This window comes from Chenopodium album, chromosome 16, assembly GCF_948465745.1.
Source record: "Chenopodium album chromosome 16, dcCheAlbu1.1, whole genome shotgun sequence".
Lineage (NCBI taxonomy): Eukaryota > Viridiplantae > Streptophyta > Magnoliopsida > Caryophyllales > Amaranthaceae > Chenopodium > Chenopodium album.
In genome coordinates, this window is record NC_137849.1 from 33,613,523 (window position 1) to 33,640,875 (window position 27,353).

Genomic DNA, 27,353 nt, shown 5'->3' on the forward strand with positions numbered 1-27,353 from the left:
GTGCTAAGGGTCTATTTGCACAAGCTCTTAGCCGACCCTATATATAAACAATACGAGAGTTTTTTTTTCAAATACTATACGAGAGCTTGATTAAGCTTGAATTTGAGTTTTAATACGAAACACGATTCAAACATGATAATACTTTTTTAATTGATATACCTTTAAGGATGCATGTGATGAGAAGAAAAATTAAAACTAGACCATTCAATTAAATATTTCGAGATTGAAATTAGTGGGTGTAATTAAATACTCCGTATAAAAGACTAAATGAATTAGCGGAATTTTTATTTTATTATTTTAAAATACCACTAATTGGCATTGTTTTTGTTTTCAGTTTTCAGATTTTTTTAAAAACAAAAAACCAAACACAGGAAATAAGAAAAAGGTGTTTCCACTTTTCTGTTGTCAGTTTTCAAAATTATCATGATTTTAATAAGTTTTACTAATTTTTGATTTGCTATATGACATATATCATACTTCCTCCGTTTTTTAGTTGACATTTTTCTTTAGTCACGTATGCCAATGCAAACTTCAATCGTCAATATCTTTATGTAATACCACGTATTTTTATACGTATTTTATTTTAAATAAGTATTTTGTGAAGTATTTAAATAATTCGAAATGAATTATTTATGGCATTTTAACTATTTATTTTAAATAAGTTTGGAAATATTTTATAAAAGGAAAGTTTTATTTAATTAATTATTTTAATAAGTTGGGATTATTTTAAGAAAGTTTTATAAAAGGAAAATTTTATAAAGTTAAGTTTTATTAGGAAAGGGATTAGTAAGGATAGAAAGGGAAATTAAGGTTAGAATGGTTTCTAGAGAAAGGGGTATAAATATTCAACACATGGACAAATTAAACTTTGCCCAGAGTGGAAAATACCCAAGGTAAATTTTCTCTCCCTTCTCCTTTATTTTCTTTTTCTTGTTCTTTCTTTTCCCCTTCCCCTTTTTGCACGCACCACCGCCGGCCACCACCACACCACCGGCGGGCTGCCGCACCACCAACAGTCGCCGGCGACAGCAGTGGCGCCACCAGCAACGCTACAGCAGCCGGTTGTGGTGCCGTGGCTGTTGTCTGGCGCACCATTCGAAAAAAAACTATTTTTTATTCTTTTGCTTTGATTCTTCAATCTAATTATGATTTATGGGTTTTGTGATGATTTTATGATGTTTGATTATAAGTATGATGCAAATTAATTTTCAGATTTTTATTTTAATTAAAAAGCCCCAAATTTGAAACCCTAGATTTGTAAATAATTGATTATTGAAGGAGTATGCTTTAGGGTGATTTAAATCTTTAATTTGAGGGTTTTAAAGTATATTTACAGCAAGTTTTTGTGAATTAATATTGCTGGAAATCTTGTTAGTAAGCTAAAAATTAAGTTTCTTGAAGGAATTTTGACTACTTATTAATTAGGATTAAAGTAAGGGGTTTAAAATTAGTTTTCAGCTTGTTTTAATTAACTTATGAGTGATTTAATAAAAGTATATATTGCTGGAAATTTGTGTGGGGTAGATTTTAATGCCATATTATAATTTTGGATTGTAGGAGACTTCCAAGTAAGTGATTTTCGTTAGTCGTGGCGATTTTAAGATCGTATTCAAGGTACGTTCGCGTACTTGGTATTTATTTGGTGATGTAGGAACATGCTAGACTTTGAATAATTGATTTCAAATAGTATCATGATAGATTTTGATTGAAATTTATTAACTGGTTGATGTTGGTAATTGAAATATGAAGCATGAATTATTTGTGATGTATTATTGAATGGAAATAATTATTTTGGCATGTTGTATATGAACCACACTTTTATTATTGGCATGATAGAGAGCATGTTTAATTAAACTAAATGTTTAATTTGGTTTGGAATATTAAAAAAGAATTTTATTATGGTTCATATAATTTTTATTGATGCTATAAGCATGAGGAAAGAGCTGCTTAGGTGTCTATGTACAAGAGGAATAAATTATATATTGGTGCCTTAGTGCACTTAAGGTGTTTCTAACACCGAGGGATAGAAATTGTGGCGCATTACGCGGTTAAGGTGTCCTTGGCACCGAGGTAGATTAAAAAGGGTTCAACATTAAAATATTATGTGGTCACTATTATTCAAGAATTAAATTGGAATGTTTAATTGTTTGAATAATTATAATGTGTGAATGTGTCATGGTTTGTGAGTCATCACCAAGTTTATTAAAATGTAAATAACGTAAAGTAAAAGAGATTACGCACCAAAACTCTTGGAACGTATATACCTTGAGTATGAACATATGGGTGGGGGGTTGTGTGACTTTATATTTGACCATAACTTCTACTGGGAGTACAGGACGCTGTATTTTTCCTTTAATTATTATGCGCAGGAATTCCGCCACTTACGAGTGGTTATTTTATACTGGCACGGTTAGCTCCCGTGTTAGTACTCCTTTATTGGGACAGGTTAGGGGGAAACCCGATTCGATGCGTAATCAATGCTAAATGAATCAATTAGTTATTTTAGTTGAGAGTCATGTTGTATGTTGTATGCTTGTAAACAGGTGCAACAAGATAAGTCGTGTGTTGATAGGTGATAGCATGTTAGTGTGTTTAATTACGATTGCTGATTGTGTGTTTAAGTGTGTTTGTTTGGCCTTGTCTTTACCTTGCCCCTATGATGACCCATTTTTAATGGAGAGTAGTGGAAACAAGTAGAGAGAAGCTTTTCAGGTGATGAAGCATTTCATGATGGGCATGAGTGAAGAGCGAATCATGCTAGTTTCCATAAGTTTATGATGTGTTTATTGCTTTAATTATTTCATCATATTATGCTTGTGAGACTAACGCAATGGTTTTTAAGTTGGTTTAGTTTTGATATGGGCCTACAATGGTTCCAAGTTGTACGTTGACTTCGTTTTACTTTGGTTTGACTTTACTTTCATTTGGTTGACTTTTTAAAGTTGAATTGTTTTGAATGTTTTTAAAGATAGTCTTCTGCTGTGTGTCTTTGATAGTTGCCTTAGTCGTTTTCACGGTGACGATAATGTCTTAGATTTTCCTATTTTTAGTTTTAAAAGAGCAAAACAAGTATTTTAAAGGAAAGGAATTTTCTAGGGTGTTACACTTTAATTACCGAAAAGCAAAATTTATAAAAACTTGATATTTTGAAAATATATCCCGCGACGAATCTAACAAAACCCCACATTATTATATTTTCATTATGTATAAATTATAAAACACGGTGATGCCAAACGAACCCCAAACTAATGGTTTTCAGTTTAGTAAAAAAAAAAAAACGTTAATGGTTTTCATCGGCATCAATTTTTTTTAAAAAAGATGCTATTCAATAGCGGACTACTTGCGTGATCTTTAATTAAATGATACTTCATATATGTTTTTAATTTTTTTTTTTTTTTTTTTTTTTTTTTTTTTTGGTATTGCATATGTTTTAATTTGTGCATTAGTTTGACTTATGCACGCTTTATAAACTAGCTTTGACTTTTGAGTATGTAATTGTTATTAACTTTTGAGCGAGTCGATCACAAGCAGAATGTCGGTCGACTCGTGCTCGTTAAGTTTCAAGTCGAGCCGAGTTGATTACAATGAGCTACTTGTTTAAAGGTTTAGGTCTCTTAAATTTCAAATATTTGTTGATTATATTTTCTTCTTTTATATAAATTTTTCCTACTAAGACATTTTATTAAGTGTTAAAATAAGTTTTTGTTTTTAAAGAGAGAAAAACAAAAAAATATTGAGTTTCTTATACACTTATCGAGTTTTAAGCTGATTTAAGCGAGCACGAGCCAACTCGAGTAGAGCTTTGACTGAGTCGAGTTCAAGTTGCTCGCTAGTTGGTAATCTTGGTATGCTCAATTTATACCCTTACTCCTTCCTCTCAACTCTCATCGGGTTAAACTCAATCCTCAAGCTGCAAACGAGGAAGAAGCAAACATGGGAGGAACAGGAAGAACCATTCTCACACTTTCTCTCTCCTCCAATCTATTATCTCACTCCCTTTTCTCTTCAACATCCAAACATTGTTGCTCACTTCGCAAACTCACTTACCCTCACAGGGTTTTACTAGGGTTTAGGCCTCTTTGCTCCTCTTCTTCTTCTTCCATTACCACTGTTGAAGCAGCTTCAGAACTCTCTGACCCCACCAAACAATCAATTCTTCTCGAAAAGTTAAGGGTTAGACACCTCAAGGATGTCCCTAAAACCCCAGAAATCAAAACCCCATCTCCAAAATCTGCTTCTAATTTGGTTAGTAATGGTGAATTTGAAGAGGGTTTTGGCAAAAATTCAAAGAAGAAAGGGGGTGGTGCTAATAGTTTGGCTTCAAATTTTAGTGAGTTGGGGTTGAGTGATGAGGTAATTGCTGCTTTGGAAGAAATGGGTATTTCTGTTCCTACTGAAATACAATGTATTGGTATTCCTGCTGTTCTTGAAGGGAATAGTGTGGTTTTAGGGTCTCATACTGGGTCTGGCAAGACTTTGGCTTATTTGTTGCCCATTGTTCAGGTGAAGATTTTTTAAGCTCATTTTTTAATTTGTTTGATTGTCTATTGGTAATTTTATGTGGATACAACTCGAAATGATGTATTTGATTACTGTTCGGTTTACAACGGGTGTATTGCATACGACAGGATTAGCCACACCCCTATTTATATAGAAATCACCCCTTATGTGAGGTTTAGTTTATGTGAATTGGGAATGTTGTATACTTGTATTATAATACACTTGTTGTATTACAAGTTTTTGCTATTTGTTTAATGTGCAGTCATGGAGAATTCCGAATGTCATAATTTATAATTTGTATAGTCCTAATTCTCTTAGCTTTCATACAGTGGACGGTTACATTAGATGGTGTCATGGTGCTATTCGTTAAAATTGTGGAACTCACTAATTGGAGTGTATTGTTAGATATATACACTAACTCGGTAACAAGAATAGCTTGTATTTATCCTATATCACCAATTTCACAAATTTTGGGGTGGGTTGGGGGGGGGGGGGGGGGGGGGGGAGCAGAGAGGAGTTCTCATACTTCGTATTAGTTTCTTTACAATTCTTTCAGTAGGTAGAGTTGTATTTGGGTTTGATGAGACAACAACAACCACTAATTTGATAAACCCAATATTTGGGATTTGATGAAACCTTTTCACAAACTTTTTTAAAACAAAATTTTGTTACCTTTCTAAATGGCTTCGTACCAATACCAAGATTTGACTACTTGTTATCCTTGATTATAATTTTTTCTGATCCACAGTATATCTGTATCTTTCGTGTTGCCGAGAGTTTTTCTAATTCTGTAACTTGCTGGCCAGAAGTCATATTTGCTTCAATTTGTGAACTATGATGCAAGTTTAGCCGTTCAGGACAAAATATTTTTTTGAGCTAAAGTGCTACATGCTTTATGCTATTATTGGCTAATGATACTAAAACTTATTAGCTATTGAGGCGAGATGAAGAAATCTCAGGCATCCGGATTAAACCCAGGCGTCCACGAGCTGTTGTCCTTAGTCCTACAAGGGAGCTTTCTGAACAGGTACTTCATTCTCTTACATTCAGAATTTATTTGATCACTAAACTAGATTTTGAACGACAGGTCTGTTCTTATGAGTATGGACTTTTATTCTAGACCTTGGGTTGGTTTTACAGGTATTTCGTGTGGCAAAGTCCATCAGTCATCATGCACGTTTCAGGTCTATTATGGTAAGTGGTGGTGGTCGTTTACGACCCCAGGAAGACTCACTTAATGTCCCCATAGATATGGTAGTTGGAACCCCAGGGAGGATTTTACAACATATTGAGGATGGGAATATGGTCTATGGTGATATCAAATATGTGGTGAGTATATATAAATAAATTATTGACCTCCTTGAGTTTAGACTAGCTTATAACAATGACTTTAACAAATATGTCAGGTTTTGGATGAGGCAGACACCATGTTTGATCATGGCTTTGGTCCTGATATTCGTAAGTTTCTTGCCCCGCTCAAGAATCGTGCATCTAAACCTAATGACCCTGGGTTTCAAACTGTCTTAGTTGCTGCAACAATGACAAAGGTATGTTCTTTATTGATGTTACAGGGCTTGTTAAAAGTTCCACTGTTCACATTTTCCTTTTATTTATTGACGTTTTCCTCTGATGCATGGAAAATTAATGTTGATATCTTAATAATAATAAAAAAAAAGGAGTTCAAATGATTAAGATGTCATGTAAAATCAGCCAAGATAGCTGTGTGAAAATTGCTTTGCTATCCCAACTTCATAGTGCTAGGGTACCTTCCCTGACTCTGGATGATTGCCTTGTTAAAGTTTGACTATATTGCTGGTTAAGTTTTGTTACAATGTCTACTTTCTGGAATTTCACCAGTTAACAGCAGGTTATGCAACCTTTAGATTCATATTGTTTCACTATTAATAAGTTATTGGATTAAAGGCAGTTCAAACGCTGGTTGATGAGGAATTTCAAGGCGTTACACATTTGCGCACTTCAACTTTACATAAAAAGGTCGCATCTGCTCGTCATGATTTTATAAGACTTGCAGGAGCTGAGAACAAGCTGGAAGCGCTGTTACAGGTTTGTTTTGTCATGTGTTATTACCTCCCTGTTGATGATATTGATTCCGCATCTTGCTTTGCATAAGGTTATATAACTTATGTTAGTATTCCTACATTTTTTTGGGGTTTGTTTCTCAAAATTATGCATTCCACTGGCTTGTTGTAAATATCAAAATATGCTATTTTTTTATTTTTTATTTTTTTTTATCCTTTTGTTTCCGAAGAATAATCTGTTCTAACATTCTTTGGACTTCCCAGCAAATATGTGATCATGGAAGTCCACCTAACTTTAAGTGTAACCAACTTCAAATTAGTTCCTGAATTTGGAAGACTTGGGTTGCTCTGTCTAAAGCAGCGACATCCCTTGAGAGTTCTCAGTGATCACTCAACTTTGTGCAAATTAAAAAAGAACCTAGGGGTATAGTGCTTTTTCAGACTTAAACCTCTATAGGAGGTGCTACTTGGAGTCTCAGATTCTTCACTTGGCAGAGGTCTTGCCCATGGTACTTATGGGATGTGACGTTTTGGCTGTAATTGGCATGATGTCTAGATCCTGAGGTCTGGGAGAGAAAAAAAGACAGCAAAATGTGGTAACCTGAACTCCAATTATGAGTGAGGCATGTTGTCAGGTGACATAATGGGAAAGGATATAAAGTTTGACCTTCAAGTCTATTTTTTAGGAAGACTTTAAGACCTAGAAATCCAAAGTTGGGCCCATTATGATAGGTTTTATCCGTGTTCACCTAAGAGTTACTTCCTCCGTTTTTTTTTTTAGTTGACACCGTTTGACTTTTACACTATTCACACATTACATTTTGTCTCACTTTTGTGACTTATAGATAAGATAAAATATAGTCATGTGGGATCTTGTTTAAATCGTCTTGATATATATTTTATTAATATCTACTTTTTATAATTTTACAATGTTGATATTTAGAGGTATTAAGCGTTAAAAACATGCGTTGGCAAGTGTGATAATAGAAAGGTGTCAACTAAAAAAAACAAAGGAAGTATTTTTTATTAATTATTTTTTAAGTAATTTTGGGACTAAGGCTTTGTTGTTGTAAATATCGTTTTAGGAATTTGATTCTTTCATTCTTTATTGTAGGAACAATGTGTCGTTATTTTATCTAATTCATCTTGGTTTAGGGGAAATTTTATAATAACTAAATCATCTCAATGATCGCGTGAAGGTTATTGTTAGGTAAGAGGTAGCACGATACCACCCAAAAAAAAAAGAATAAACACTGTGATATGCTAATAGCTAAAATTGTGCGTTATCAAAACAAATCTGAAATTCAGATTTCTTGAGGCTCATGCAGTATATTTCATTGTTTGAAGCTCACTTATCTATTGGCAGTTTTCCATTTGGTCTTACTTTGCTTGTGATTGCACTTTCTTTCTGCTTTTTTAGTGCATTAATCTGCTTTATGAGGTCTATAAAAGTGAAATCAATTTGAGCTCGTGTAATGCATTTCTTTTGATTGTGTAATCATGAACAATGACCTCAAGTGCCCTTTGGTGGCTGATGATAATGACCATAATTTGATTTCATTCTATTATTCTTGTTTTGAGCATGATAATCCGTTTCCACATACTTATGATTGTTTCTGATGTTATCGTTACAAACATGTCCCATATGTCCAAAAACCCACCTGCCCGAAGCCACACAAAAGTATTCAATGCATGTGCATGCATTGCTTGCTTTAGGTTTTAATTCTAGGTGGACGGAACCTGGAAGCATGTGAATGCTCAAAAGCCAAAGATCATTTCCATCTTGCAAGTTTGAGCGCTAAAAAACTCTGGCATGGATTAGATCGTTAGGGTCAGAGTCTTGTACACACTTTTGTTTCTTTGTTAGCTGTGTATTGCAATTTGAGGGTGTCTAGTGGGCACAAGTGAAAGTATGAGAGGGACATTGAAAGGGGCTATTAGGTGAGAGTTTAGTTTGAATACATCAAAGTCACAAGCTGAGAGGAAGGCATAGATTCGATCAAAGATCAAATCTTAGTTGATTTGAATGGTGACTGGTAATGAAGCTTAACTTGGATGTGAAGGCTAAGTACAGGGAGGCTTATTTGATTTTATAAAGGATGGTGCAAGAATTGCTTCAAGGTGCAACAATCATTAGAAAATTGATCTATGTCACTGTTAAAGGTCACCGCGCAAACAAGCATGACTAAAACTAAAAGGCCTAAGAAACATTAAAAATCATACAAAGTAGATAGGGCTCTAGAGTAAGAATTTATCACTCGTTTTTCAGCTTACATTTTTTGATTTAGTGAGATGTTTATTTTTGATTTAGGCCTCGTTCACTTCACCTTATTTTTGCTGAACTGAAATTATTTTTACTTGAAACAAAATTATATTTGCTGAACTGAAATTAATTTTATTGAACTGAAATTATTTTTGCTGAACTGAAATTATTTTTACTGATAATCTATCTGAATTTTACTGAACTGAACTTATTTTTACTGAACTAAAATTATTTTTACTGAACTGAAATTAATTTTACTGAATTGAACTTATTTTTGCTGAATTGAAATTATTATTACTTAATATTATTTTTTTAAGCTGAAATGAACAGGGCCTTAGTTTTTCCTTTGAATAATTTCTAACATAAGGGAAACTTTCTTTGTTCATTTTCCTCTGAAAAGGGAGGATTACACGTAGTTCTCATGACTCATGATGACTTCAAGTTTCATTATCTATCAAGTGCTTTTTTGGCTATCATGCTCTTAATCATGCTTCCCTAGAGTAAACTTCATGGCGTTTATGCAATCATTTAAATCCTTTAGTTGTAAGATGTTAGCCCGTAACCTTTTTTTTTCCACTTCCAAGTGAATGAAATAATAGAATTTCTTTTAATGCTTCTCTACAATTGTGTCGCTAAACGATTTTTTTTTTTTTAATTTTTTTTCTTTCGGAAGATAGGCCAGCACAATGATTTTTTAGAATAGCTGAAGAAAGGAGATTTTTCACTAGAGGATAGCCTATTTTCCTGCTTACCAGCTAGCCTGCCTTTATTTTTTCTCTTGGATTTTACTGCTCTTATGTAAAGACCTCAAAGGATTAAAGTATTTGAGAAAATTTTGGGCCTTTTGTGGGAATGGGATCTTAAGTTCTTAGTTGCATATCTGACATGGGCTTTTTGTGGGTATGGGATCTTAAGTTCTTAGTTGCATATCTGACACCACACCTAACTCATCTAAATTCAGAAGTGTTGTTATGTATGGCACTCATTTTTTCGTTTTATTGTCAATGCAGGTTCTTGAACCTAGCCTGTCCAAAGGAAATAAAGTCATGGTCTTCTGTAATACTTTGGATTCAAGTCGTGCTGTCGATCACTTCCTCCGTGAAAATCAAATCTTTACAGTTAATTATCATGGAGAAGTCCCTGCAGAACAAAGGTAAGACAAACAGTTCTAACTTTGGAGTAGATATTTATAATTAATGGAAGTGCATCATTATATAACTAAACATGATAAAGACAAAACGTCAAAACCTTAGGTCCAATCTTACTTAATAGCAGTTTTCATAAGTGTCAGTTTCTTTTATTGTATCAAGTGGTTGATTGCATTACTTTGTCATGAGTTTGCTGGAAGCTCCTTTCTGGAGCATCTCTATGATGGCCAACTTGTCCATTTTCCAGCATAATACAGATGGAATTAATTTTCTGAAGCCTATTTTAGTGATAATGCTCTTGTTCCACTTCATTGGGTTTATTGAGTGATTTGATGAGACTCTAAAGCTGAAAACCGCCTGCTATACCAATACTTTGGGACAATGCTTACAATCCGGGGATATAAACAAGGCATGCTGCAACCAGAAAATTTCTTTGCTTGTTCCTTCCATTTTTAATATTTTAGGGAGAGGGGTGGGGTGTGGTTGATTTAGAAATGGCAAAGTAATGCAAATATTTTTTTGGGAATCATTTTTGCACACATGTGGAAGACTTGATATTCACAGAAAAATGGTGCTAGTTGTACCTTTTTTTCCTGAGTATTGTATATTCTTTCCTTGAATGCAGTGTCTAGGTCTCTTGGAGGGAACTGTTTATTCTTAAGAGGCATTGTGATATTAGCTGCTGAAAAAATATGCTTTTTATGGAAGAATCTAAAGTCAGATGTTCATCACGATACGTGTTTAGGTGTTACTCAGCTATTTCATGAAAAAAATGTATGTTTGGGCCCATGATGAAGTGTCCATACTTGTGTCAATTCCCCACCCACAATTATATTTCTTGCTTCCATTTGTTGAATTGTCATGTTAAACTCATACATTAATTGGATTATTCACTCATTTCTTTGATGCTTGTTCAAGGGTTGAGAATCTCAAAAAGTTTAAAGATGAAGATGGTGATTGTCCCACTTTGGTCTGCTCTGATCTGGCTGCTAGGGGACTTGACTTGGATGTGGACCATGTTATCATGTTTGACTTTCCTAAGAATTCTGTGAGTATGAGAGCATAGTGTTTGCTTTCTATTTGTTATGTGAAGTCTTTCCTTCCAAATTATTGAATCTCAATCAACAATTGTGCAGGTTGATTATCTCCATCGCACTGGAAGAACTGCACGTATGGGTGCTAAAGGTACCTAAAAACTGTAACTGAAATTGATAATTGATTGTCCAATTTGATGAATGTTTTGCCTAAACCTGGAAAGGCCTGTTATCTTGAATATATCTTAGTATTGATTTTCATTCATGTTGTTACTAGTAATATATGTTTAGTTGGATGTGTGAAATACATAAGCGAAGGCCTTTAATCATATGGCCTTTCCATATTGTGGATCTGTTGCTAGCGGGTAATGACCAGAGGTCATTTCTTATTTTCTATGACCATGTGGATGGTGATTGAGGGCTTCTGCTTCTAATTGTTTGGTCTTTCAAGCCAGAGGGGTCCAGCCTAAAGATCTTTTGTAGGTCTCCGGCTGACCTGACTTGGCCACATGCTTCCCACGAAGCTGTCAAGTATGCATATTTTCTTGATTAGAAAGAGAAAAAAACAATAGCAAAGGACAAACCACCTTTGAGTCCAAACACCATCTTAACAATTACGTAGTATGTAGTGGATTAAGGTTTACTGCTTTTGACTGAATAATTGAATATTGGGTCTTCGGTAAGCTTTAGCCCTTTATTGTTTGGTATAGTTTTAGCCCTTTATTGGAGAATATGCCTGATTCTCTGCTGTCATTTCAGATTGTTTTGGGTTTAGCTTTTTGTCCAGCACAACAAATCTGTAGTAAAATTATAAAGAAATAAATTTTGAAACTTGAAAGTCGGAGCTAACTACGGCAATCATGGCCTAGGAAAAGGGCCTTTTATAGGACTTGAGTTCTTTATATCATTTTACTTGGTACTCTTGTAGACAGCTTTTCCTCCATGTTCTCTTGTAATCTATAAATTCACTTTTTTAAATCTAACAATAGTTATGAACCCAATGCTCTACTTCATCGTTACATACACTCAGCCACAATACTGGTGTTTGGACTGTCCTATTTTGTTTTGGGTTCGGCTTAGTATCGAAGTGATCCACATCAAATAATTAAAAATTTGACAAGGGTATCTGAGGTGAAACATGGTGCTCAGAGTATGGTTTTTAAGGCGAGCCTTACTTGAAGGGGCTTAGTTTTAAATGATCATTAGATTAGGCATTTTATTGGATGGTGCAGAAGTACAATCAACGTTTCTTGTCTTTTGGATTGCTCAATATTCAATATATGGCTTGATTTTCCTACAACTGTTGCAAGGACTTGACAGAACCCAAAAAGTGTGATCTTGATATGAATTTATAAACTTGCTTTGCTTATGTTGTTATGTGGATACCAAAATATTAACTGTAGTCAATAATCTGATTTCCTAATGAATGTTCTTGCGTTCATCCTTTGTTATCACAGTAAGATATTCTCTCTCTTGCTGTGTGTGTGTTTGGTCTCTGTGTGAGTCTGTTCAATATATCCTTGATGATGATTGATCTCATTCTTATTTTGTACATTTTCTAATTAGGGAAAGTAACCAGTTTGGTTGCCAAGAGGGATGTGCCATTGGCCACGCGAATTGAGGAGGCTATCAAGAAAAACGAGTGCTTGGAATCCCTCAGTGTAGATAGCATAAGGAGGGATATTGCTAGGACGCGTATAAGTCAACAGTTAGGAAGTAATGTGAAGGTCATTAGGACTTCTGCTTTGAAAAGCAGAGGCAGAACTGCTCCAGAAAAATCCGCAGGTCCTGGCAGAAGTAGTAGTAGAGCTGCTCCAGCAAAGTCCACAGCCGTGCCTGGTAAAAGCCGTGGCAGAGCTGCTTCTGCAAAATCCTCCGGTATGGCTGATAAAAGGTTTGCTACTCAGGCATCTGAAAGGAAAAGCTCTGGTGGAAAATTCGGAAAAGCAGCTATTCAGTCTAAAGGAAAATATGAAAAAGCAACAAGTCAGTCGAAACCGAAATCTGGTAAAGTAGTTGGTCAGTTCAAACCTACAAAGAAAGCTGTCAAGGGTTCAAAGTTTACAAGCGCAACTACCTCAAACAGACCCTCTAAGATAAGTGTTGTTGGATTTCGAGGACGAAGTTCATCCTAGGTGACAAAAAGTTGATTGAAATTTTGTTAACTGTACTTTTTTGGTCGACAGAGAGGGAGGGGGGTGGGGGTGGGGATTAAGGCAGTTATAATGTTATTTGTAAATCAGAAGAATTCTTGTCAAATTATGGGTTAGAGTTTTCCACATACTTCTAGCAATTCACTATATAATACAGAGTATTGGTTCAACACTAATCGATATATAGATTATATCAGCGTAAAATGATTTATTGCTGATGCAGCTATTTTTTAAATCAAGAACAGCTTGTAAATAAATACAGAAGAGATTTCAGGGTGAAATGAAATAGAGTTTCAGTGTCAGATGAAATTGATCATCAGTTTACAAAGTTGATAGCTAAAGTTTACTTCCAAGTTAGAGCAAGTCGAGCAGGCTTGTTTGGTGTGACTGTATTTCCAGCAGAGTCATATATGATGACGCCAGAATAATCAGGTAACTGGCATTTGCCCCCCATGAGTATGTTCTTCTGCCAAACAGGTCCTGATACATACTGGTTCTCCCCTGCCTCTGTCGGACTATATATCATCCCTTCGTTGTGAAGTTGCTGTATAACAGGCTCGTTGCCCCTGTTTGTGTAGCAAGCACTCCACCGTCGCCACCTTCTGGAGTGAGACGCACACATAAAAAGCGTAAAGGCACAGAAGAAAAGGGTGAGAGCAGCAAATCCACTTTGAGGCATACTCAAGGAAGAACTCGCTGCTGAGAGAAGGCGAGCCATGACTAAAGTGTAAGAGGGTAAAGGTGTATCATGTCAAGTTTACGAGTTTCTTATTTATAATGATGGGTGACACAGAGGTTCCATATGAATATAGTTTTTGTGGCGTAGTTGGTGTTTTTAAAACCAATGAGTGGGTTTGTTAAAGTATTAGGAGTTTGGATAAAGCTAACTACTTTAAGATCAAACTTTGTTATTTACTTAGCATTATTTATTTTATATGTGGATTAAGTTCCTATGAAGAGTGGTTTTGGTACAAGGTTTTGGATTTGTTGCTAATCACCAAACCACGTTAGATAAAGGGTGTGTACAGGGTTTGGATTTGTGGCGAATCGGGTTTCTTTTACAAGTAAGCTTAAATGCTCAATTAATCTTAGAGTAGAAAGAAAGAGCCAAATCCAGTTAATAACCGATATCAACAAAAATATGTTAATATCACCAATTTTTCTCTCTCCTCCCCTCACATGACCAATTTTTCTTTCTCCTCCATTCCCATGGCCACTACTTCCTTCTCTCTCCTCCATTCCCATGCCCAAGGTCGACGACATTTGCGGATCTAAAGCCGCCGGCCGGCTAAAAAAAGACACCCTAGTAGCAATTTATGAAAATTGGGGCCATACAAACCCTTTAGGGAAAGGGATTTGCTTGTATTAGTGGTGTTGCGGCGGTCGAATGTTGGTGTTCGGTCGACTGTGGTGCTGGAGAGTGTGCGGTGGTCGACTGGTGAAGTCGTGTGATGGTCGGCTGGGGTCGATTGGTGAACGAAAAGGCCGTGTGGTGGTCGGCTGGGGTCGATTAGTGAAGGTAAAGGTGGTGCGGTGGTCGGCTAGTGAAGGTAATGGTGGTGCTGTAGGTGGTAGTAGAGGTTGCACGGTGGTGATTGAGGGGAGAGAAAGGGGGTGTGGTTGCTAAAATTACAAAATTACCCTTGACGTGGTAGCTAAATTTACAAAATTAGCCTTGATATTAACAAGTTTTGTTGATATTTGATATCAACTTGTATTTTCTCAGAAAGAAATTATAAAGAAAAAAAAAAGTGATTAAAAAAATTTAACTAAGAATTTTTTCAGAATTGTTTTTTAAAATGCCTCAAACCTCTTCTCTGTTTTTCGACATTGACTGAATTTCAAGGGTTGACTCCTTATTTTCTCTATTTACACCCAAGTAACTTTTCTTGTTTCCTTTTGAACTTTTTTATTTATTTATTTTTTTTAATGGCTACAGTTTAAGTATATGGAATTCAATTCCAACTTTTTTTTTTTTGGGTTTCGACCACTTTCAATTTTTTCTTGTTAAATTAGTTCAAGAGGATAATGCATAATGCCTTATTCAAATTAAGAACTACACCCTATACAAACCCAAGTAGTGAAAGATGAGCGAATGTTCAAATATCATAGCTCCATATTCCTGGAGCAAGATTAAATTACTAATGAGCCTGCTGTTAACAACAGCTTCACAACAAAGGGATGATATAGTTACAAGCCGGGTATAGAACCTATGGTCTACGGGGGCAGTCCGACAGATGCAACTAGGGGAGAACCAGTATGTCTCAGGACAGAAGATTATTCATCTCGAGAGAAACCCAAAAATGTATGACTGTACAATCTAAAAAGACCGAAAACATGCATACTTTCAGAAAGTTAAAACTGTAACTACAGATTCATCTCTGGTTTGTCAAGGAGAATGTTCTCGAGTTCATTCAACTTTTCTTCATATTCAGAAGCTTGAGTGAGATTGAAATTCCAATCGAGCCACTGGATTGTCTTCTCAATCGCATCTTCATCTTCTTAGCATCCTCCTCTCGAAACTTATTCCAGTGAATTTCCACCATGTCTAACATACTTTCAGCATAATTCTGCAACGCAAGCTTGGACTTAACAGCCTTTTTGTGCTCCTCGTCCTCTGCCTTGTACTTGTTAGCCTCCCCTACCATTCGATCAATTTCTTCTTTGGATAACCTACCACTATGATTTGTGATACTGATTTGTTTCTTATTGTTAGTTCCTATATGCTGCGCTGACACTGTCAAGATTTCATCAGTATCGATTTCAAAGCAAACGTCAAATTTTTGTTTACCTTTCGGTGCTGTAGGAATATCGTACAGAGTAAATGTACATAAGAAGTTGTTGTCTGTGGCAATGGGTCTCTCACCCTCAAATACACTAAATGGAACGGCTGTCTCACCATCATATGCAGTGCAAAGAGTAGTCGACTTTATTACTGGAATGGTAGAATTTCTTGGAATGAAATCGCCATATTACCACTATAATACCTGATTCCAAGGGACAAAGGAGTGACATCTACAAGTATAAAGTCTTTGTTGTCACGTACACCGCTCAAGATTGCAGCTTGAATCGCAGCACCATATGCAACAGCCTCATCCGGGTTAATGCTTTGGCAAAACTCCTTCCCATTGAAGAAATCTTTCAACATTTCTTGAACTTTTGGAATCCTAGTTGACCCACCAACTAGAACAATATCATCAACATTAGTCTTTTTCATCTTGGCGTCTTCCAAACATTGGTTAACAGGATTTATACAATTAGTAAACACTGGTCTCTGTAGAGACAATCTACATCAACACTAGTCTCTGTAGTTGATGACAGCATCCTTTTCGCCCTCTCACAAGCAGATCTCAACCTCCCAATAGGCTTGCGATCTTTACTGATGTCCTTGTTATGTTTTCTCTTAAACTCGGCCACAAAGTAATCAACCATTCTACTGTCAAAATCCTCACCACCTAGATGGGTGTCTCCATTAACTGCTTTCACTTCTCAAGCCTGTTTACCAATTCTAACCAAAGATACATCAAATGTCCCACCGCCAAGATCAAAAACTAACACATTCTTAGCTGTCTGTTTCATATCAGTGGCCATCTTGTCAAGACCATAGGCAATGGCAGCAGCGGTTGGTTCATTGATAATGCGCATGACATTGAGTCCAGCAATGGTACAGGCATCTTTTGTTGCCTGACGCTGGGAATCATTGAAATAAGCAGGGACAGTGACAACAGCATTTTTCACTTCCGAGGCAAGGTAGGTCTCTGCATTCTGTTTCATCTTCATCAGGACCATTGAAGAGATCTCCTCTGCAGCAAATTGCTTTTCTTTGCCTTTATAGGTGACTACGATAGCAGGTTTATTGTCTTCAGACGTGGAAATAACCTTAAAAGGCCAGAGTTTCATGTCATTCTGCACTACTTCATCAGTGAATCTTCTGCCAATAAGCCTCTTTGCATCTGTAGTTTATTTCAATTTGATTTAACATAGATGCTACTTACATACATTGGACACATTAGAAAATCAACATAATCATAAGTATAGATTATACAGTAGAGCTAGTGTACAATAAATATTAGTTCTAATCAACACCAATAATTTTCAATTAATCGATCAACAATAATTATTTTAAGTGTAAAGATCATTTCCAAATCAACTGGGGTTAATTATTTTATTCTAAAATGGATGCTATATGTTGACATATACAGCAACACATTAAAAAAAAAAAAAAAAAAAAATAAAATCCAGTAGAACATTATAATGGATAGTTTAGTAGTGCTAGTGTACAATAAATATTTATTTAATAAAAATAATTTCAATTCAACAATATTCATCTAGGGTTTAGAGTCAGTTTAATTTAATCCAACATGAGTGTATATCATTCTTAAATTGGCCACGACCGCGCCACAGCCACACACGTTAAGAAAATTAACCGTGACCAAATAAATGTTGCAAAATAAAGTTGTCATATAAGAAAACAAAGAAAAATTAAATTGTAACAATGTAACATGATACATCGAACACAATAAAAATATATGATGAAGATTGGAGGATAAAGAAAACGAACCAAAAATAGTATTAATTGGATAAGAAGTAGCCTGATTTTTAGTAGCCTGATTGAAAGCAACACAAGATGGTGTCGTTCTGTTTCCTTGATCATTGCTTTACCCCAAGCTCCATACTATCACGAAGTACTCCGCTAAGATTAAGGGGATAGGCTCCAAGAGAACAGTACGTCGGCAGGGTTCAGAATGTTGATCCAGTTATAGAAGGTGATGCTAGGGGGAGCTCTGTTGGAAAAAAACCAAAAAAAAAAAGCAAAAAAGAACCATTGTTGCATTAAATCCAAAGGTTTTTTTTTTTTTTTTTTTTTTTTTTGATTTTTTCCTCACTAGAGGTTTTAGCCTAAGGGTCTGTTCACATTTACTTAATTTCAGTTCAGTTCAGTTCCAATCAGATCAGTTCAGTTCAGTCAGCTCCAATCAGTTTAATTCAGTTCAGCTTCTAATTTCCCTCTCTCATAAAATATTCATTTCAGCTAACTTCAGTTCAGTTCAGTTCCAATCAGTTCAGGTCAGTTCAGTTCAATTCAGCTCAGTTCATTAAATATGATCAGGCCCTAAAATTGGATTATTATTTCAACACGGCTGTGCTGCCATACTCTAACACAGGAGTATGTCGTCCCAAGATCGATTTCTATTGCCGGCCATTCTTTTTTCCCTTCTCCCACCATTTTTTTTTCTTTTTTTTTTTTTGTGATATTGTTGTTTAGAAAGAGTGGTTAGGGTGTTAGTTTGAAGCAATTTATTAGGTTGATTTGCAAAGTAAATAATGGGGAATTTGAGAGAAAAGTAAAGCAGTTATTATAAAGAGGTTCAGAGGTGTGATTACTTAGGATTATTAGGTTAGGTCATGTGGCATGCACGGTATATTTTAATTTTCATCATCAAATTAGTATTATATTTAACAAAAAAAATTCTAAAATTATTGTGAACAAATTTTTACCAAAATATAGTTATTTTCTCATTGTTTCATGTCTTTACAAAAATTTAAATATTGAATATCACGTGAAAGAGTTGTTTAGTACTTTAGTCAAATGAGTATTTTGAAATTATGTCAAATGAATGCTTTTTAAAACAATGGGTAATTAGTGATTGATTAACGGTCGTAATTAGCGAATGTTTTTAAAATCATTTCCTAATAATATTTCATTTTATTGACTGATTTGACGCCTGTCGTTACTATTGATTGCTAAAAACGCGTCTTCTTGTAGTGGTCTTTGATCGTATGGGTAATTTTAATTTTTCAAAGACAAAATCAATGTATTATTTTTATTTCTTACTATTAATCAAAGAAGTATTTATATTCATATATAGGCTTTTTTTTTTTCCTAATTTAGTAATTATTATTGTCAAGTACATGAAGATTATATATTCTTAAAAAAATATTTTCAAAGTTTGTATATTTTAAAGTAGTTATATGTTGCCAAAACACATATTTATAGTAGTTGCATATACTTTTATGTATAGAATGTAAAAGATCTTTACTTATTTTATATAGTTAACTATGATAATTATTGTTGTATATATAATAATTTCCTAAAATATAAAAGTTTTATAAAAGGTTAAGGACACACCAGAAATTAACACGTGTCATTACTGGTGTATCTTTTAGTATATATACTCTATAACTTTATACTAAAGGCGAAACCAGGAATGACACATGTCATCTCCTGGTTAAAAATTTTCCCTCCAAAAGTTTTTTTTTTTTTTTTCCTTTTTTTTTGGTCAAAGCTTCTTAGAGAAGTTTTTAATACAAACTATTCAATAATATTTCACTTCCTATTTTATAAGTATATTCCATTTGTACACAATCAAACAAAGATATATATATAATTTTTTTTTTATACAATATTATGCAATAATTGTTTTCTATCTATAACTTAATGATGTAATTCATAGTTATTTGTGTATATATTATTCGTTCTGTTTTATTTTTTACTTTTATTTTTATTTTTTTCTTGTGTGTGTTAAGAGAGCCACAAGGGCGGGGGGTAAGAATCGATCCCAAGATCTCTTGGAACCGGGAGGAAGCTCTAACCACTTGAGCTATCCCTCACTCACATTCTCTCTGTTTTCTTTAGTGTGATCAATTTTTTTAAATTTTTTTTTGTAATTACAGAACTTTTATCCTATTTTGTTATTAGGTTTAATTTTTTATAATTAAATAATAATGCTAAATTAATGATAAGTATTAAGTTTTAAAAATTACCGTGCATGGCACGGGACTTAACCTAGTTACTATTGTTGACTGATTTGACGCCTGTCGTTACTATTGATTGCTAAAAACAGAACGAATAATATATACACAAATAACTATGAATTACATCATTAAGTTATAGATAGAAAACAATTATTGCATAATATTGTATAAAAAAAAAATTTATATATATATCTTTGTTTGATTGTGTACAAATGGAATATACTTATAAAATAGGAAGTGAAATATTATTGAATAGTTTGTATTAAAAACTTCTCTAAGAAGCTTTGACCAAAAAAAAAGGAAAAAAAAAAAAACTTTTGGAGGGAAAATTTTTAACCAGGAGATGACATGTGTCATTCCTGGTTTCGCCTTTAGTATAAAGTTATAGATATGGTAGTTATTGATTGATTTTTGAGGATGTGTAGACTACTTTTAGGATTGTTTTAGTGTTGAGTCTGTTAACTTCAAGTCTTTTTCATGCAAGTAATGCTCAATCGTCAAATTCGTCAATATTTGCACTACCTTAGAGTTTGTGCAGGCAACACGTCCTAATCAAAATCGATCCGTCAAATAATGATAAGGAAATTATCATCGGTACACTCCTAGTATTGACTTTTCCTATTGATACACTTTCAACTTTTTTATCATCTGATCGGTATAACTGTGGTTTAGTAATTTTCTCAACTGTGACTAACAACGTTAATAATTAGCAAATTAAGTTAGCTAATCAAGGGAAATAGTACAAAACCCCTTTTAAACATCTAATGATTATCCAAGTTAAAAGGTAGCATTTATTACTCTCTCTCTCTCTCTCTCTCTCTCTCTCTCTCTCTCTCTCTCTCTCTTTATTTCTCTCTCTTCATATCATCTCTTCTTTTCTCTCAAACACTTTCTAACTTTATCATCAGAGTGGTTATCCCCGGATTCACCCCGAGGTTAGCTAATCCTCATTTCCTGTGTAGGTGCTTAGCCAGACGATAGGCTCTTCACGAATCTCGGATACGGGCTGTCGGATCTAAGCTGGAACAATTTGGCGCTAGAAGGAGGGGCAATTGATTACTTCTATCGCCTAAGGACCTTACATAGAGAAACCATGGCCGGTAACTGTAGGGAATATTTCAAGCCATTAACCCCAAGCTTGAACCCCACTGTGATCATACACTTAAGTATGGTGGCGTCCAAAGGGAAGGAAGCTAGAGCAAAAGAGTCGCCAACAAGTTTTAGGAACTTGTAAAACGTTCACAAGGTGAAGGTTACACCCCTTAACGATCCATGAGATCGTCAACTCCAAAAGGTCTTGAACCAAATAGGGTTCGGGGATGAGGGTACAAATCCAACCTAAAAGAGATTGAACCTGCCCTAAAAATAGGCCTCTACTTCATTCTTCTTGTATTCATGTGCACTTTCTGACTAACATGCAATCAACAGATTAACCCTAAACCTGTTTATCTATGTTGGTTGAACTTAATGCACAAATAAAATTATTATTGGCGATCACTTGAATTATAATTATATTAGCCTAAACAAGATTATTAATTATCTTATTAAGCGTGATTACAAGTACAAATTCCCTTTAAACCTGGAAGAGAGGGCGTGATCAAGCAATAACAATATAAATATATCAAGCAACATAATAACAATCATCATAATAATAAAATAACAATTATAATCATGTTCATGATAAAGCATAATATTAATAGCAAGATCCTAGGCATGATACTAACAAGATTAATAACAAACCCTAACATGTCACTAAGCATTAAAAATCAAAGCTTTAGCCCTAACATGATACTAACATGCTATTAGAAAAGAAAATAGGAAGCATCCTAGAAATCATAATTGATATAAGCAAATCACCCTAAATATCATACTAAGGAAAGCATCCTAACATGATACTAGGAACCAAAATAACAATCTAAGCATGATTTCTATATCATAAAATCAATTAAACAATTAAAGTACTTACTTGGATGCCTCGTATCTCTTTCTAATAACAAAATACACGCGTTAGTAACTTCAAGGAAAATATAAAATCAAACAATCAAATCAAATAATTGAAATAGAGATTAGGGACCAAACCCTCAGAAATTATAACCTTTCACGTCTAGGGCGAAAGCAACTTCGAACTTGGCTAGGTGTGTCTAGATCTCGTGAATGCGGAATTTTGTAAGAGGGAAGGTTTAGAAAAAGAGAAAGCTTCTAGCTTTAGAGAGAGAAAGATGATTGTTGATGAGAATTCTTGATGATTAAAAACGGAGGTTCAGGACCCTATTTATAAGAAAACAGTCCGGAAATAGGTAGAATTTAATAAGGAATAAAAACTCCACGTTGTCGCTGCAAAACCGACCTTGTCGCCAGGCGACAGGGTCTGTCGCTTGGCGACAAGTCTTGTCGCGTGGCGACAGGGTTTGTCGTGTGGCGACAAGCCTGTCGTTTGGCGACAGCCTGGATTCCTACGCGCTTTCAAACACGGAGTCCACTTATCAATCAAAATTGACTTGTAAAGTCCGTATGAAAACTGAAATCGTATTTTTCATAAAATAATATTTTATTCCAAATAAAACTTATCAAAATCTAATTATTAATTCTAATTCTATTAGGACTAAAGAGAACCTTCTAGAGAATTCTAGAAGACTATAATTAATTCTAATAACTTTAGGAATAACAATTATCATTGGGCCCTCCCCTAGATCATTGGGCCGCATGTAAAGATCAAACCAGGCCCAGTTTAGTGTTTTGGCCATAACTTCCTCATTATTCATCGGAATTAGGCTTATAATATATCGTTGGAAAGCTCTTTTCAATCCCAATCCAACTACACTATTATTGGACCCTAGTCGTGGACCAAACTAAACTGGATTGGCTGTTTTCATAAAATAGAGTTGTTTTCGAAAACAGAAAGAAAGAATTTTAATAAAAACTAACCGCAACACTTGACCTTTCACACTTTCACCTCATTCGATAATCATTCGACGCAAAAGGTATTCATCACTGGGTTTGGTTTTGGGGAGACACATTTGAGTGTCTACAGTAACAAAGAAACACTTGGAAGTAACAATAGGGCTAGCAGAATAGTTAACCTTGGAAATGGAGCAACGCAGCCAGAGGTTGAGATAGAGGATGAAACCCACACCCTGGAAGGAAATCAGTTCAATATGTCGATAACCTTAGAGCCACATGTTGGTGTAGTGGAAGATCTCATGGCCGAGTTCACCCCGGAGGATTTGGAGATGGCGGCCAGGGTGATGTCGGCTCTGAGTAAGGAAGGAAGCCGAAGTTGGAACCACCCAAGTTGTAGGAGGGGTGCCGATTGTAAATCTTGACAGTCAATTTAACCAAGTGGTGGGCTCACCAAGGCACCCGTTCCGAGAAGTGTTGCCGCCAAGGACACATTCAATCGCCCAAGAGACAGAGGCGCAATCCTCTAGCCGTGCCATTAACACTAGAAACCAGCGGCAGAGAAGTTCGCAGAATGCAGGGAAAGGGGTGGTTCGAACAATTGTTCAGCTAAGGGCATCACCGTTTACATTGGACATCTTGGATTAGCCAATGGAAAAGGTTAAAATGCCAACGTGTAGATATGATGGAAGGGGTGATCCAAGCAGGTACATAACATCTTATGAAAGACACATGATTTTGTACACCAATTCAGATGCGGTTTGGTGCAAGGTTTTTCCGACTACCCTAACCGGGGCAGCAGCAAATTGGTTTAACTATCTGGGAATTGGGACAGTAGATAGCTTTGAGAAGCTAACAGAGATGTTTTTGAAGGAGTTATGTCTTCGATAAGTGCAATTACTAGATATATAAAGGATCACTATTATGGAGATAATAAATTCGTTCTTTTGGGTCGTCATTATCTGTTGCTAGACTATGATCAATGATATTTGGGCTAGTCAAATAGTCTAAAGCCCACTAGAATGGATCCTATGAGGTCACACACAAGGGTATTGGGTTAAGCAAGTTAGAGGCCATTTATGGGCCTCATGAGCAAGGAACTAATCATGAATTGGATTGGGCTAGCATAGTTAGATTGGAGTTAGGTTTTGGGCTTTGTCATGGACTCTTATTTAGAGATGAGATCTATAAATAAGATCCATGCCTAGGGTTGTATGACATAACAATTGACATACAATTAACAGTTGATTAAGAATCAAGGCAACCAGATCCAAAACCCTCTAGCTTTCTCTTTAACCCACGGCTCTCTCACTCCTTCCCCTTGGACTCACGGCCGGCCACCCCTAGTGGCGCGTGTGGTGGTTCGTTGCTCGTTCTTCTCCTTAGAAGGTCAATTGAAGGGTTCAATTGCAACTAACTAGCATTAGTGGAGGTTTTAATCCGTGCTTGTGGACCAAGTAGAGGAATCACGTTTGAGGTTCTTTGTCTCCCTTGTTCTTGTTCGATCACACTTGGAATCACGCTACAAAGGTATTAATTCTAATTCTTTATGTGTTATGCATGATCTTGGGATTAGGTGCTATATGAATATGATTCATGTTTTCCGCAATCGTACCTATAAACTCCTACAGTGGTATCAGTTAGCCTATGCATGTACATATATTGAATATTAATTCTTTGATAGTCCACAATTTTAATTCAATTAGGAGGGAGAATAATTTAATTATGGGTCAATTATTATTTTAAATGTGATTTAACAATATAGAATCATTAAAAGTTGTTTAATTTGCTCCAAATTAGCATCAAAGATCCGAATTTTGCCCCTAAATCACTCGAAAATTTCGACCCACCCAACCCTAATTTTCGAAAATTTCGAAACCATAAACCCTAATTTATGAAATTTGTGTTTTGGTTTTTGAATTAATTCGATTGCTATGTGTTTAATGAATTTAATCTATTTGATTTCATGCTAAATGATGAATTTTCATGATCAAATTATTTAATTTAAGAGTTAAATTAAATTAGGGACTAATTTCATGAAGAACCCTAATTTCAAGATTAAATATGATTTAATTTTGAAATTAATTGGACCATATTAAGATTAATTTAATTTTAACAAAATTGTTTTGTTTTTATTTAAATTAAAATAAAAAAAGTTTTTAGCAACGGCAACTACGGCTGGGTGGCGCAGGCGGCTGCCGCTGGAGGTGGTCCAGAGGGAGGGGCGGGGCGGGGCAGCAAGCGGGTCAGGGAGGGGCAACAACAGCAGCACCGTGCAAGGGTTGCGCGGCACTGCTGCTGCTGCTGTGCACCACTGCAAGCAGCGTACACCTCACGGTGTACGGCCACCGTGGCCGGCTTCGGCTGGCCACACCACGGTGGCTGGTGCACAGTTCTCAAAAAAAAATTATTTTATTTTAATTAAAAAAACAATCAGATTTTAAAATTAAAAAAAAAGGGATAAGTTTTGATTTTGAAAAGATAATTAACAAAGTTAAAGTGGTTAATTTTGTTAAGTTTGGATAATTATGGAGCAAAAGATTCTATTTGGATAATAATTGATTTAATGAGATTGTCCCATAATTAATTTTGGATAATAATTGATTTAAAATTATGTGATTGGCTAGGCAATTAGGATAGAATATCCTAAATTAGTTAGGATAATCATGGAAAATAAATATGATTTATCTTCCATAATTAAAATATGATTTGATTCTATCTCTTACGTAAAATAAAATATATGATATTTTATTGTTGGTTAGAAATAATATATGATATTATCTAATTGTAGTAATTAATTAAAATATGAGATATTTAGAGCCATGTTTCCTTAATTATGAACATTTGATGTTGTAGTTTAGGAAAGCATGATGAGTGATTTATTGTGTGGCACTTTATAATATATGATATTATTTATTGCTATATATAGACTAGTATGACCCATAGATTCTAAATACGATCTGCGCATCGTTTCGTATTTTTGTAATCTAAATACGGTCAGCGTACCGTTAAGTATTTTTGTAATTTATTTTATTTTATTTAAGTAGTAGATAGAATAGAATAATATTACAGGTTGCAGTTGATCCAAGATGCCTATGGAGTGGAGGCCCAAAAGAATAAGATGGATGAGATCCATGAAGATTCAGGTAGGAGCATTCTCTGCTTTATTAGTTTTCTTAGGATTAAGGGGCCATACTATGTCATGTTTTATTTATGCATTAGTAGATCATGCATGTTAGATTTATTTTATGTTGATTGATGATGCGCTAGAGTTCACTAAATAATCACAACATAATAAATCTAGGTCCCAGTAATATTGAGGTTGCTTTTCCAATTGAATACCCAACAATCCTTAGATCATGAGTGATAGGTCGGCTTCAGCAGAGTGTCACTTGTTATCATAGGTAATTGTGGGTAGATCACATTATACACATTTAATTGGTTATACTCAACAAGGTTACCTAAAGAGTATAGATTCTTGAAGCTAAGGGTAATAATTAAACATGTGATGATTAATTATTCAACCAAAAGTTACAAAGAGTTGTAATCAGTAAAGAGTTTACTCACCTTGAAAATGTAATGCTTGATGGTACGGCCTCAGTCCGGTCAACTATTACACAAATAAAGGATCTTGGAATCATTTAATTCAATAGGGATCAATTTAATATTAAATAAATGCTTTAAAGTTACCAATTTAAATCGTTTATGGTACTTTAAATTTATTAAACATAATTATTGAACTTTGCCTCGTTTTGTTTTTATTTGTAGATGAATAACCTTTACGACAACACTATTTTGCCTAAAAAATTGAAATTAAGGCTGAATCTCAGGGAATGGGAAAACGAGCAGAGAAATGTTCTTAAAAGTCAAAAGCTTGAAGCTCGTTTATATATACCCATTGAGAGCAGATATACTGTTGGTTTTACTCCTGAAAGGCATGTGAAAGATGTTTCGGATGCAGAGAAAATTAGGAATCTCATTTTAGAATCTATTCCAACTTGTTGGAAAGGAAGGTTCAGGCACTATGAGTTGACCAATCTGCATGAATGTCTTCGTGCCATCTATCGAGGTGGCATTGGAAGGCTAGGAAGTGGAGGCTTCAACAACTATAATGTAAGAGATGTCGTTAATTCGATACCTCAGATTTACTACTCCTGGACTGACAGTGTAAGGTTTGAGACTTACAATATCCATTGTAAGATTATGGCTAAGAAACTCATGCCTAGTCAGTTAGTTAGGACCCATGTCAATGAACTGATTGGATTATTCAATTAGATGGATGTCCTAGGGAGGCCGTTCGATAATGACTCTGCGCATGGTATTATCCTGTTCTCGCTCCATGATGGATTTGATCTAGTCAAGCTTATTCATGATGATGAAGGCTCGACAGTGACACTAGTCAACCTTTTGATCAACCACTCAGAGGAGTACTTGAAGAAGGAGGGAAGCCAGTGCTTCTATTGCAGTAGGTGGTCTTGCCACATACTTGGGTGTCCCCATTATACACCAGTGAGAACGGAAGGTAAAGAGTTACCTAACGTTTTTGTTGTAGAAATTAATTT

At 35.1% G+C, this 27,353-nt stretch overlaps 2 protein-coding genes and 1 pseudogene across 2 annotated transcripts; 1 reads left to right on the top strand and 2 right to left on the bottom strand.

Moving 5' to 3' along the window:
* The first annotated feature begins 3,863 nt into the window (after positions 1 to 3,863).
* LOC145586391 (DEAD-box ATP-dependent RNA helicase 39-like) lies at positions 3,864 to 13,180 on the top strand. Its single transcript, XM_081643225.1, has 9 exons — positions 3,864 to 4,503; positions 5,432 to 5,527; positions 5,641 to 5,829; positions 5,907 to 6,047; positions 6,424 to 6,564; positions 9,813 to 9,955; positions 10,869 to 10,998; positions 11,087 to 11,135; positions 12,551 to 13,180. The coding sequence occupies exons 1-9, from the start codon at positions 3,934 to 3,936 to the stop codon at positions 13,117 to 13,119; spliced, it is 2,028 nt and encodes a 675-aa protein (XP_081499351.1). The 5' UTR covers positions 3,864 to 3,933; the 3' UTR covers positions 13,120 to 13,180.
* A 300-nt stretch (positions 13,181 to 13,480) lies between these two features.
* Positions 13,481 to 13,855, bottom strand: LOC145584101 (uncharacterized). Its single transcript, XM_081641029.1, has one exon. The coding sequence runs from the start codon at positions 13,853 to 13,855 to the stop codon at positions 13,481 to 13,483; it is 375 nt and encodes a 124-aa protein (XP_081497155.1).
* A 1,649-nt stretch (positions 13,856 to 15,504) lies between these two features.
* LOC145584102 (heat shock cognate 70 kDa protein-like) lies at positions 15,505 to 18,379 on the bottom strand (annotated as a pseudogene).
* Positions 18,380 to 27,353: the final 8,974 nt, after the last annotated feature.

Coding starts and splice junctions, on each gene's coding strand:
- LOC145586391 (XM_081643225.1), top strand. CDS start 3,934: ATGGGAGGAACAGGAAGAACCATTCTCACACTTTCTCTCTCCTCCAAT. Junction 5,830..5,906: donor ATGGTGATATCAAATATGTG/GTGAGTATATAT, acceptor CAAATATGTCAG/GTTTTGGATGAGGCAGACAC. Junction 6,565..9,812: donor AGCTGGAAGCGCTGTTACAG/GTTTGTTTTGTC, acceptor TTGTCAATGCAG/GTTCTTGAACCTAGCCTGTC.
- LOC145584101 (XM_081641029.1), bottom strand. CDS start 13,855: ATGGCTCGCCTTCTCTCAGCAGCGAGTTCTTCCTTGAGTATGCCTCAA.